Raw genomic sequence first — 14,321 nt, forward strand, 5'->3', positions numbered from 1 at the left:
ATTAATAAAGTTTCTGAATGTTTTAATGTTTATTAAATCTTTTATGCCCAGCTCATATAATTGTTTAAGTTAGTAGCATCCTTAATCTAGAGGAAGGGGTGTAACAGAAAGTGGGAAGAATATCAGCACAGCAGAAAGGTAATGAATATTTACACTTGAGAAACAACCTTTCTCGCATCTGAATTCAGAGCATTCATCACAAGCTCAACCCTTAGAAGTTGTACAAGTAACCAAGTCACATGATTCGTTCTAAGAATGTGCTGATCACCCTCCATAACCCGTGAAACTAGCTTGTCCACAAAATCAACAAAGTCAATACACCCACTTTTCATAAGAAAAAAGAAGATATCTGAAAAGACAAGCCACTCCTGCCAGCAATTTATCTCTGCAAAAGCAAGAAAAAAAACTCTTTAAGGTATCAGGTCACTAAATTTACTAATCCAAAAATTGCCCATAACTAGTGATCACACAAAGCCGCAACAAATAAATCGTGCAGGTGAGGATCTAACTAAAAACAGGATATGAACCTAACATATAGGATGTTACTTGAAAAGAATAGGCTATTAGGATTAACATTACCAGCAAATTTTTCTTACTTGACTGTAACTAGTATCCCTCATATGACTTAAGCAAGTGGCGCCCACCAACAACCATGATTCATATTACTCTACCACAATTTTATTTAAACACACAAGATACCAACACTAACACGCTTGAAATAATTTGGACAAAAGAAACAAGAAACTGATAGACTTAGCATCAAAGAAATGCATTTTTCTGATATAAAGAAAACAAAAACTATGTCAGTAGAAGTTATTGAAGGAAGGTAATTTTGGGATTTAATGCTGGAATACATTTCTGTACAGATAAATTAGGAAGAGATATTTGCCTGAATTCGTTAACTTCAAGAGTTCAACAATTCTATCAATTGTTGCCTCGCAGATCATTTCAGAAGTAAAAACAGCACCGGGAGTGGGCGCTTGGGGAGACCTATAGGAAGGAGCCACAAGAAGCACCCGCTTCCACCAATCAGGTGAAGGAGTACTGCGAAGAGCATGCCTTATGCAGCGCAAAGCCCTCTCCCAGTCCAAACTTCCCTTCTGAATAGACATCGCAAGATCCTGTACCAATGAGAAGAAACTAATTTAGCCAATCAAAGCAGATGCTAATCCAAATCTAACTCCTACATACGCATGCAAACAGGAGCATAAATATGCATTAATGCACACATATATATACCTATATCACAAGTGCATAATATATTGTTTCCACATGCACTAGGACTAGGTGTTTAAATGTATATACTCCATCTCCATCTGTACCAAAATTCACATGTGCATACTTTATTTTTTCTATATGCTAATCCAAATGTTTAATAAATAAAAATAAGGATGAATTCAAAGGCTTTGGATAAAGAGAATGTCCAAGCCACTTATGAGAACTGAAATGTTAATGTCTTAGAAGTAAATTTCTCTCTTTCAATGATAAATTGAATTAATAGGCTAAACATATTACCATATTGCTCTTTAAACCATTTATTATTGCATTTTATGCATTTTTTGTTATTATACATGATTTTTAAAAATGTGCACTTTACTTCAATCAGGCACAGGCTTGCGCTTTGAGCCTGTAATCTAGATAGCATTTGCACTTAATCACCAACACTGCCCACAGCAGCACAATTCCACCAGAAGCGCCTATTGACCCTAAATAACACCAGTCCATATGCTGACAACCCTATGAACTACAGACTACCACCCTTGTCATAACTTTCAATTTGATTTCTTGGAAGCACGCAACATCCACCTTCCACTCTTAAGTAAATTCCAAACCTTGAGTTTCTTCTCCCTTCCAAGTTTTGACTGGATGTGTGGTGTGGAGATCAAGCCTTAAAGGAAACCTATCCAGGTTTGTACCGTATCCCCTCTTGCAAGGAGACCCTAGTGGTTGAATTTCTCCAGGTTACTAATGAAAGACCATGGTGGAGTATCTCCTTCATCATATCGGTGCAAGACTAGGAAGTGGGATCTGTCACTTCACTCCAAAACCTCTTGTATTCACTAATAGCTTGTTTGGGAGGAAGGAAATGAATGGGATGGAATGGAAAAAATATATTTTCTTTAGAATATTCCCGTATTTCCCATCTTTGAGAGTTTAATTAGGAGAGAATAGAATGAACATCCCCTTTTTTGGAAGTTTAATTAAGAGGGAATGGAATGAGTGGAAGGAAATTCTCATCACTCCATTTCCCTCATAATCTCAATTTTTCATTCACTCCAAAACTGAGAGAAATAGGAGCGAATGGAATGAGGGTTAGTAAAATATCTTTTTTTTTTTTATAAGTAAGAAGTTATTAATCCACATAGTTAGGCATGGCCCAAGTACATAGGAAGTATACAAGAGATGAACCTAATTACAAGCTAAGCACTGTGAAAAGCAGCATAAAAGTCATTAAAACTAATCTTATTCAATACAATAGCCGAAGCCCAGAGTAAGAATGTATGAAAGAAAAAGTCCCTAAACCCTCCCATCAAGCGTTCCCTATTATCAAAACAACAAACATTCCTTTTGTTCCAAGTACACCACATTAAACATAGAGGCACCATCTTCCAAACAGCTGAGGGTTAATAAAATATTAACCAAAGTCCCTATATTACACCATATATTTATTAAAATATTAAACTACCCATCTCTATCATTTTCTCTCGTATATTATCCTTCAACTTTCTTCTCATTTTCTCTCTACCCGTCCCTTTCATAAATGCTTCATTTAGATGGGTGAAGAGTGAAAAAGATAATTGAAATAAGTCTCTAGTAATTTTTATAGTTTGGTTGCAAATGAATTGCATATTGATATAATTAGCAAATGAAAATTATATTTGAAAGTCTATCTCTATAATTATTCAATGAAAATGATATTAAAAAGTTCATATAATAAATTACAATTTATAAATTAGAAATGAAATTTAGGAAAAGGGCATAATAGTAATGTTGCCACAAAATACTCAATTACGTTCCTTTTCATTATATACTTCTAAACAATGTTATTTGCTTTCCATTCCTTTCCATTCTCTCCTTTTGAAGCATCCATTCTCTGCTTTCCATTCCATTCATTTCTTTACATTTATTTTAATCATTCCATTCCATTCATTTTCTTTCCTTTCTTCTTTGTTCCATTCCATTCCATTCATTTATAAACTCTCAAACAAAGCCAAAGGCTATGGGAGTTCGTAAGGACAAAATTCGGTAGATCCATAGCACAAGACGACTATTTTAGGTCAAATAATTTTATCCTGTCCTATACCACCTGAATCTTTCCTTAGAAAAGTACTAGCAAAATAAGGCTCCCTCAATAGTGACATTCGTCGCATACAAAGCAGCAACGAAGATCTTGACAATAGATAATCCAACGACGCGACATAATTGTTATAGATTGGTGTTCATATTTTAGAAGCAAAAGTTTTGAGGAGGGTGATGGAACCAAAATAAAATTTTGGCATGACGTATGGTGTGGCGATAGGGCGCTCAAGCTTATCCAAAATTCCATAGTATAGCAAGAATGAAAGCAGCCTCGATCGCGGACCTCTTAGATCTTTCCAGTGGTATTCCCCAATGGAATGTTACATTCTTCAAAGATGTCCAAGATTGGGAAGTTGACGCTTTTCCGGAGTTCTATGATCTAGTGTACTCTACTCATGTGATGGGGGAAATTGAAAATAAAATTTTTTGGTGCCCCTTTGAGGAAAGGAAGTTCACCGTCCACTCTTTCCACCAAGCCATAACTACGCATAATGCAAATACATTCCCATGGAAGAGCATTTGGAAGATAAAGGCACTCCTAAAAGCAATCTTTGTATGGACGGCTTCCTTGGGGAAGATCCTCACACTACTAGACAACTTAAGGAAATGCCAAATCATTTTCATGGATCAATGTTGTATGTAAAAAAAAAGAGTGGCGAGTCTGTTAATCATCTACCACTTCATTGTGAGATTGCCATGACCTTGTGGAACGAGTTCTTTACTCGCGTGGGATTAGCTTGGGTGATGTCAAGAAGGGTAATTGATCACCTAACTTCTTGGAGACATCTTCAAGACAACTCTCAGATTACAACAATATGGAAGAGGGTCCCAATATGCCTATGATGGAATATTTGGAGGAAGATGAATGAAAGAAGCTTCAAAGATTTGAGAGTGGTCAATGGATGAGCTTAGAAATTTCTTCTTTAATAATTTACTCCAATGTTCGATAGTAATTGTTTTAAATGGCATGAATTTCTTGTATCACTAATTGACCTATCAAAAAACAAATTTCTTGTATCACTAAACTAGCACGCATAGGCGATGCTCATGTATATGTCCCATATACGCACTTGGCTATTCTTATGATCAATAAAACTTTGTTTACCGATAAAAGAAAATATTGGTGTTCATGTGCAAGAAGAGTGGGAAAATAATCAATTATTTGTTGCTTCACTTTGAAGTGGCTAGGGTGTTGGGGCAGCAATCTTCCAAAACCTTGGGATAGAATGGGTGATACCATTTCAAGTGAGGGAGCTAATGGCTGTTTGGGGAGGTATACAAGGTGGGGTCATGGCATAGACGTCAAAAGGATGGCTCTTTTGTGCTTAATGTGGAGTATTGGAAGCAACGTACATCTGAAACTTCAAAAATTGCAAAAGAACTTTGCTGACGCTTCGAATTTTCATGCTTAGAACTTTGTAGATTGGGCAACAATCCATAGCAATTTCCGTTGCAAATCATTCATAGATTTTACTAGTTCTATCTTCCCTAAACTTCCTTAAATTAGATGTTTTCCTTTTAATACCACCTGTGGGTACATAGGTTGCGCCCAAGCGCTTATCCATAATACACAGTATCGTGACTTATCTAGAAACCATTATGGTTCTTTTACCCCATTACCTTAAGGTGTCATATATTAAAATAATCATTTTTTAAGGTAAGGGTATTACATGAAGATGGTTATGTGAAGATGGAGACAAAAAAGCTTTTGACTTTATAAAAAGCTCAAGTGTTTTCTTCTCCTTCCGAGCTAGAAAACCATATAGTACATTACTATGAGACTCTCCTCACAGAATCGTTTCCTTGGAGGACGAAGCTTGATGCCTTGCATTTTGAGGCAATTGACTTGTAGAGTGTGAGTGTTTTGGAGGGACCTTTTATTGAAGAGAAGATTTACAAGGTCATATCTGGAATGGCTAAAGATAAAGCGCCGGGGACGAATGGTTTTTCAATAGGTTTTTTTCAAACTTGTTGGGACATTGTGAAAGGTGATGTTATGCAGGTATTTAATGAATTTCACTCTCTTCAAAAGTTTGAAAAATCCCTTAATGCGACCTTTATTGCTCTCATTCCCAAGAAACACAAGGCTTTGACTATTGAAGACTTCCGGCTTATAAGCCTGGTTAGTAGTGTTTATAAGATTATCTCGAAGGTTCTTGCTAACCGGCTTAGTCTGGTGTTGGAACAGATTATTTCCAAGTCTCAGAATGCATTTATTCGTGGGAGACAAATTCTTGACTCAGTACTCATTGCAAATGAGTGTTTGGACCACAAATTACAGGAGGGAGGTTCAAGTGTTCTGTGCAAGCTTGATACGGAGAAGGCATATGATCACGTGAACTGGGAATTTCTATTATACTCGCTTGAGAGATGTGGTTTTGGGAATAGGTGGATTTCATGGATGTGTTATTGTATTTCAACTACCCGATTCTCAGTTCTGGTTAACGGCACACCCAACCTTGACAGTTCGCGGGGTCTGCGGCAGGGAGATCCTCTATCTCCTCTTCTTTTTGTTATAGTTATAGCAGCTTTAAGTAAGATGGTGCAAGTTGCTGTTGGGGGAGGGTTTCTATCTGGCTTTTAGGTGGGCAATGGTTCTGGTGGCCCTACTATCATCTCACACCTTCTTTTTGCAGATGATACATTAGTTTTTTGTGAAGCAAATAAAAGCCAGATCCAAACTCTACGAGCACTGTTACTCAGAATTAAAGCAGTGTCAGGGCTAAAGGTGAATCTGGGCAAGTCTGGGATGGTTCCTGTGGGTGTGGTATCTAATATCTACAGTTTAGCAAGCCTTCTAGATTGTAACGTTTCTTCTTTCCCAATGAAATATCTGGGCCTTCCGTTAGGAGCAACTTTCAAGAATAGAGCTATATGGGATGGGGTAGTGGAGAAGATAGAGAATAGGTTGGCTGGCTGGAAACGGGTGTATTTATCAGAAGGAGCCGCCTCACTCTTATCAAGAGTACTCTCACTAACCTCCCTACTTATTTTTTATCTTTGTTTCCTATGCTTGTAGGGTGGTGAACAGAATGGAGAAACTCTTTAGGGCGTTCTTATGGGGAGGCACGGGGAAGGAGAAAAAATTTAATCTGGTGAGTTGGAAGACTGTATGTGACTCGATTGTAAATGGGGGGGGTTGGGTGTGTGTAACTTGAGAACGTTTAATAAAGCTTTATTAGGAAAATGGCTTTGGAGATATCATTTGGAGGGGGGATCATTGTGGAAGGATATTATTGACGCTAGATATGGTATTCGGTTGGGTAGTTGGTGCTCTAATGAAGTGAGAGGGGGTACAGTGTGGGATTATAGAAGTATATAAGGAAGGGGGTGACCATGCTTTGCAAATCAAATTTGTTTTTGTAATTGGTAAGGGCAATCGAATCAGATTTTGGCGGGACGTGTGGTGTGGAGATCAAGCATTGGAAAGAATTTTTCCGGCTTTATACCGTATTGCAGCTAATAGGGAGGCCTCAGTGGTGGACGTGCGGTTATTTTCTCATGGTACGCACCAATGGAATATTTTGTTTAATAGGGATTTCCATGATTGGAAATTATCTAGTGTTTCAGTTTTTTTCAGCTTATTATATTCCACGAAGACTCCTATGGCACAACGAGATAGCTTGAAGTGAAGATCTAATAATCACAAGATATGTACAGTTAAGGCGTATTATAGCATCTTGACAACACATCTTGACAATACTCCGTTCCCTTGGAAGAATATTTGGAGATCTCGTGTGCCTTTTAAAGTAGCTTTTTTTATTTGGAATGCTGCTCTTGGAAAGATATTGACCATGTACAATTTGAGGAAGAAAGGTTGTGTATTGGTGGATTGGTGCTACATATGTAAGAAGAATGGAGAATCTGTAGACCATCTCTTATTACACTGTGAGGTAACAAGGACGTTGTGGGATGAGATCTTTCAAAGGGTTGATGTTTGCTTAGGTTATGTATATGAGGGTGGTGGATTTGTTGGGTTGTTAGACAAAGTTGCAAGGCTGTCAACAAGTGGCAGCAGTGTGGAAGATGATTCCGTTGTGCATTATGTGGTGTATTTGGGCGGAAACGAATGCGCATTGCTTTGAAGATAAGGAGCGCACAATGACCGAGTTGAAGAATTTTTTTCTCCACACTCTAATGAGTTGGTTTTCCACTATTGTATTGCATGGGGACAATATTCAGGATTTCTTGTCTTTAATTTATCGTTTCTAGAATGTATTTAGGAGCACTTATATATACTTCATGTGTACAAGGGCTATACCTTTTTCATTCATATATATAATATCTATCTTTTACTGATAAAAAAAAAAATTATAAAAACTAAAACTGAATTAGGACAAAGGGAGTGTGCATAACTCAAATGAGAATTAAAATATCATTAAAAAGCAATTGAGTCAAAATATTATCAATAGAAAACTCATGAAAAAACAAAAGAAAAATCCTTATGACCGAGTAACATCATTTTTGCTTTTGTAAAAATACAGCATGTAATGCCCCAAGGGAGACCCAAGCCATATATGGGCCCATACTCCAAAAGGAATAGTCCATGGTTCAATTTTTAGTCCATTGGAAGTCAATGGTACAATTAGAGTCTCATTGGAATCATTGTAAAGAGAAAGAACTCCATCTCAAGTAATGTGGGGATCCCATACACCTGCCACACTCATAAGTCAGTATGGAATATCACATTCTCCACCCCTTAAATTCCAAACATTCTCGTTTAGCCATTCCATCATAGGTCGGAAGGTTCAAGTGCCACATTTTTTGTTGGAATAGGTTGTGATACCATTTATAATACCCCAAGGGAAGGCCAAAGCCACATCTAAGCCTATACTTTGGAGAGGGTAGTTAACAGTACAATAGGAGTCCCATTGGAATCATTACTATTAGAGGGCATTACTGTAATAAGTATAACTCATGAGGGGATAATCATCAATTGTATGTTTAGTATATATAGTGAAACAGTAATGAATAAACAGTATGGTTTTGAACAAATGGTTTTCCCTCTCGTTTGTGTTCTTTCTATGCTTAACAACATGGCATCAGAGAGTGCTCTAGGTTGTTGCTATTCCATTTGATTTCACCTGTTTGTATGCATACATTAAAAAAGAAAAAAGAAAAGAAGAAAACCGACTTTGTGATGCTTGTTTGATGGCAGTATTGCCATTGATTGTTATGTTAGTTGGTAAGGGCCGGTTGTGGTCACTGGCCCTTTCTGTGGTGGTCGATGGTGTGGCGATGCCGCTGGGTGTGGCCAAAATGGATTTTTCCAGCACAACAATTGGTTTTATGTTGTTATTAAGTGTTCAAGCGTCGCCTCCAGTAGTGGCTGTAGGATTTGATCTCACCATTGTCTTATGTACCTTCAATGACTTTCCTGTCGTTGGAGGACGCGGGTAGGGCCACCTATTGCTAGCAATGTCAAAGCTAAGGGAGTATTTGCTTGCTGAGCTTAGCTATTCAGCCATGGGGTGAGGATGTCCTTAACCCGGAGTAAGTTTCTACTCCTATCTTGAATAGTGCTTATTTGGTAACGAGAGAATAAGGTAATCCATAGCCCACTTATTCTCGTTTAAGATAAACAAATCCAGGTTTCAATCCAGTTTCAAACCGAAACCGGTATAATACCCAATTTGGACCCGATATCGACCTGTTCATACCAATTCTGACCCGATACATACCAGTTCAGAGCCAATTCCAGCCGATACATATTGGTTTTGATCGATGCAGACAGGTTCAAAGCCAATATAGACTGATTTGAAGCCAATACAAACAGGTACAAGCCAAAATCCGGTCATTCAAGTCCGTTGCTCATCTACTTCCCGCAAATTTTACATGATTTCAAAAGGATATTTGCAATCGTAGGATGTGCAAGCTCCACGCACTTCCTTAAAAAATAGGTAAATCTGGGACCCACATGAAAAAATTATTTTTTTAATGGTGGACCCCACTTTTTTTCAAAGGGAGTACGCAGGGCTGGCACACCCTAAGACTGCATCTAGCATTACTCTTTGTAAAATGATGTAATTCTTGGGACTTGTGATCATCCCTTGAATTATTTATATGAAATGTTATGATCCATTTGGAAACTATTTTAGAGAGGCATTTTCTTATATTGTTACAAAAACATTCTAAAAAGTTTTGCGATTGTTTTTCATTTCTTACAACAACCTTGGGAGATCTTGGTAAGAATTTCATGAAATATTTTTCCAGTGGAGGAAACATTAAAAGAAAAGCTTAGAAAAAAATGAGAGTGGAGTATATCTCTGCCCCCTCTCCCGACAAGGAAGGCGAGAGATCCTCACAGTGGTTCACACAGTAAGCAAAATCTGCACCTCATGTCTGCATACCATTGTGCGGGGTTATCTTCCCATGGTGGCCTCACAGAGGCAATAGGTGACCTACCCCCAAGGCAGCCACACGTGGGAAGGGAAGGGGGATGTGATAACCCGGACTTAGCCAAGTCCTCGCCTGTTACTTTCATTATTTTTGGCCATAGTCCAATTAGAATTTAGCCCTATGGATAATCCCTAGGGGTTGGCTCAAGTAGTAAAGACCTTCGGCTTAGGGATATGCGCCCCTCAAGTCTAAGGTTCAAATCCACTGAAGTGCAAACAATCTTTAAAGGCCATCGGATTGGGGGATTTTCTCCTTGAATTACTCGAGGTGCACTTGCGGGAAACTCCTTGCCAAAGGTTTATGCACCCGAGGGATTAGCCGAGACGTTGTTCCTGGACACCCGGTGCCAATAAAAAAAAAAAAAAAAGAATAAGTGAAGGAAAGACCATTTTCGGCCATAGGGGGAGAAGTGCCACTTGGCACACATGCAAGAGGGAGCTTGAGTCTTCAAGAAGGGAAGAAGGCCAAGACATTTTCGGTTTTTGGAGAAGCTACACGCCACTTGGCAACCATGTCATATCCCCCACTAGGTTCATTGTATTTGGACCTAAAAGTGGAAAAAGGAAGTAGGGAAAAGGACTTCGGGCTTGGCAAGGGACTCACACGCCACTTGCAACACGGCATCCACGAATGAGCCCTAGGGATTCTAGAATGATCTAATCATGATGAGGAACATCTAGGGTTTCGGCTATGAGGCTCCACACGCCCCTCGTCCAAAAACATAGGTTCATTGAAACTAGATCATAAAAAGGTGGAAGAAGGTATTTAAGGAAGGCATTAATGGAACCGGCATCCTACCCTCACCAAAGGCACACCAAAGGTTATTTTGTCCCATTTTCAGATTTTCTTCTCTTCTCCTCTCTCTATCTTGCCTACCTTAAGGAAAGAAAGCCAAACACTATTTTTCCTACCATCCAAACACCTTCATCGCACAAGCATAGGAGGAAAGCTGAGGAACTCGTGTTGGAGAGGTTTGCACAGTGAGACTCTTCAAACTTCTATCTACTCTCTTCTCATGAACACACACGCACTTGCAAGGGTTTTTGGAGTGAAGAATTTTCAGCTTGATAAAGTTAAGAGAATGGGTGTTATGGCCTTGTTGCGAGTTTTGTGAGATTAGTGGAGTATTTGGTTCAACCATATTCAAGCTTGTTGAGTATGGGGTTGTCTAGGATTTTCTCAAGGAACCCGAATCATCAATGGCCAAATGAAAATGAAGGAACCGTTGTAGAGTTGGGCAACTTTTGGCCACCACTAGGGTTTCATGAAGATCTTCCTTCTAGTAAGACACAAGTTAGAAGTCCTTGCACATCTTCAAGAACTTTCGGCCATAGAGTTGTTATACACACACTAGCAGGTTATTTTCACACAATGCACGTAAGTAACTATTAGGGTTACAAGGATCAACTAGCACCGTTCTGCCTAGGGTTTTTCCTCAAGGCATGAGTCTAGGAGGTTCAAGGCAAGGGAAGGGTCACGAAGTGAGAAAAGAAACCCTAGAACCGAATATGGTTAAACCCTAGAACACGACACACACGTTCGGTTTGAAGTATTGTTGATTTTGATAAGTCTAATGATTGAAACATACACTTTCAGCTTGCTTGATTGTTAGAAAATAATACTTTTGAAGCTTTGTAAGTTAACCTCTAACTTACTCCTGGACAATGTATTTATGTCATGTGTAAACTTTGCATTTTGTTGTTCAAATTGGATTATGCAATTGTTACCTGTCACATGCTATGGTTTATATCTTATACGTGCATGCTATGTTCAAATGTTGCTTATTGATTCAAATAACATGTTTGAAGTTTTGAGAAATGGTGTATGCTTTGTTGAGCTTCCATGTGTTATACTCAAGTACACGTTTTTGCATGTTCTAATTCTTTCAATCTGTAAATGTGATGCACTCTTGATATATGGCATAAGTACATGACATTGTTGCATGAAAGTTACATGGTCTCATGTCACATGTTTTCGGGTTATGCATTAAAGAAAGGGTTTTGACATGACCCCAAATGCTAGGGTGGGGGAATATCCTAATAGAACTCCTCTGTCCACTTTGGAGTGCTTAAATTGGAATGGTAACGCCTAGGTTGACGAATAACAGTCAACAGACTTTGAATGGGTTCTTTTTAAAGGATTCCGAAGCGAAGTAACACCTAATGCTAGTGGGTGTAACACATTGAAAATGCGGTGAAGGCAAATTGCGAACTACCATATCATATGATCTCTGACGTACTCACACCCAATCAAGAGGACCATCAATGTGATGCGGTAACTAATAGGGAGCCACGGTGCATAGGGGAGCCGTAAGGTGTCCACCCACATTGTTATATGGATTAATGGTTATAAGTGATTAATATAAATTAAGAAACGATTTTCTTACATGATTATTTGTCATTCTATTACATGATTTTGGTCAAGTTCATGTCCATGCATTTATACTCATAGTTTGCCTATACATGCATATATTATCTCCTTGTATGTTATTGGTTTAACTTGCTGAAATTTCTTGAAATCTCACTGTGGTAGTTTCCACTACTATTCCCCCCGAAATGGTAAAAGTTATGAAAGGTCTAGATGATAGTGATGGGGATATGCAAGAGGGAAGATCCCCCATGAACTAAGGAGGCCCCTAAAAGTCCAGAATGCTCTGCGGAGCTAACATTAGTAGAAAGACTAGAGTCAGCTAGGTCTAGGAGAAAACAATGGGGAAACGCAAGCGCTTGGATTCCCCAAAGACTAAAAATGAGCTTAGCAAGGAAAACACTAGTAAGGGCGAGGGCAGTGTAGCCTCTAGCTCTCATCATGTTGAGAGAGATAGTCTCGAAGACGCGGTCATTGACTTGACAAGGCTACTAGAGCGTATCAAGGAAGTCCAAGAACTATTGGATCAGATGAAACGTTGTATTTGGAAAATTGAATAGCTTAGATGTCATCAGTGACTTTTGATGGATTTTGAGAATGTGGCATCTAGGGTTGTGGTTTAAACCCTTTGTTTCCATTGGGAGATATTTTGAACAAATACTTTTGGGATTAATAGTTTTCTTTATTTGGTACTATACTTTAATTGCTCAATCTTATCTTTACTTGAATCTTTACTTAGATTTGAGCTTTATCCGCTACGATTATTGCATACTAATAGAAACATGCTAGGTGAATTGCATGTTAATTGCCATTAACAAGGGGTGTGTAACTTTGAGTTACATGTCCCGACGCTTCAGTCTTCGTCCAATCCCAAGTGGGGTCTGGGGGCGTCACAGGGGACCTCTCCCCACCACTGCACTCGCAGCAGAGGAGGGATCTCCCCCTTCACAGCAAAGAGGGATGGTGCGTGCAGTAGAGGTAGAGCTCCCTCGCCCACACACACTACAGGGGGTGATTCCCCCAATACAAAGTGTCAGAAGCCCAAGGGGAGATCCCAAACCTAATGTGGGTTATTTTCTTTTTGTGGTAAAATACAATTCAAGAAGGGTTTTTTTTAATGTTGTTTGGTATTTTTGTGTGAGAACTATTTTCCTATGTCATATTGTAACAACCCGATCCAATATTATTAGGGATGAAATGTGGAAAATTTAATAGGCCTTATTGGAATAGCCCACGAGCTATTAAGATTTTTGAAGCTATTGGATTTTTTTTATAGGTCATATTGGATAAGGTGCGAGTTATTATTTATTGGGATTTAGTTAGGCCTAAAGGCCCAAAATTTTATTTTAAAGTCGTTAATGTTTGATGATTTTAGAGATTTTTTTTTTTTTTTTTTTTTGATAAATAAGAAGAATTTATTGATCCACATACTTGCCCAAGTATACAGGAAGTATACAAGAGATGAACCTAATTACAAGCTAAGCGTTGTGGAAAGCAACATAAAAGTCATTAAAACTAATCCTATTAAATACAATAGCCGAAGCCAAAAGTAACAACGTATGGGAGGAAAAAAAAAAAAAAAAGTCTCTGAGCCCTCCCATTGAACATTCCTTGTTATAAAACAACGACCATTCCGTTCGTTCCAAGTGCACCACATGAGACATAGAGGCACCATCTTCCATACAACCACTATTTGACGATTGCCTTGAATACCTCTCCAACATGACAGTAAATCTACCACCCTCCTAGGCATGACCCAAGCAATACCAAGCATGGTAAAGATTTCATCCCATGGAGCCTTAACCACGTCGGAATGAAGAAGAAGATGATCCGCCGATTCACCATTTCTTTTGCACAGAAAGCACCAATCTATTATAACAACACCGTGCTTTCTTAGCTTATCAGTAGTCAATATTTTTCCATGGGAGACCAACCAGCCAAAGAAAGTAACCTTGACGGGAACATTACTCCTCCAAATGCTCTTCCAAGGGAAGACAATGATAGAATGGATAGACCAAACCTTATAAAAAGAGTTTACTGAGAAGTTCTTGTTCCCCGAATGAATCCAAAGCAACCTGTCCTCCCTTCCGACATTTAAATTCAGCACATATAATGCACTATAAAATTCTGTAATATCTCCCATCTCCCAATCTTGGGCAACTCTAATGAACCTCACAGACCATTGAGGAGAACCAAAAGAAATGTCCATGTTATCACCAACTAAAGCATCCTTGTCCAATGCAATCTTGTAAAGA

The 14,321-nt window shown here is 38.7% G+C and overlaps 1 protein-coding gene across 1 annotated transcript in view; it reads right to left on the reverse strand.

Annotated features, from left to right (window-relative positions):
• The window catches only part of LOC121256458 (mediator of RNA polymerase II transcription subunit 23), a 76,594-nt gene that overhangs the window by 45,682 nt on the left and 16,591 nt on the right, over nt 1-14,321 (reverse strand). Inside the window, 2 exon segments of the mRNA XM_041157263.1 lie at nt 168-385; nt 890-1,121. Coding sequence (XP_041013197.1) covers nt 168-385; nt 890-1,121 — 450 coding nt within the window.

Source organism: Juglans microcarpa x Juglans regia, chromosome 3D (assembly GCF_004785595.1).
Source record: "Juglans microcarpa x Juglans regia isolate MS1-56 chromosome 3D, Jm3101_v1.0, whole genome shotgun sequence".
Lineage (NCBI taxonomy): Eukaryota > Viridiplantae > Streptophyta > Magnoliopsida > Fagales > Juglandaceae > Juglans > Juglans microcarpa x Juglans regia.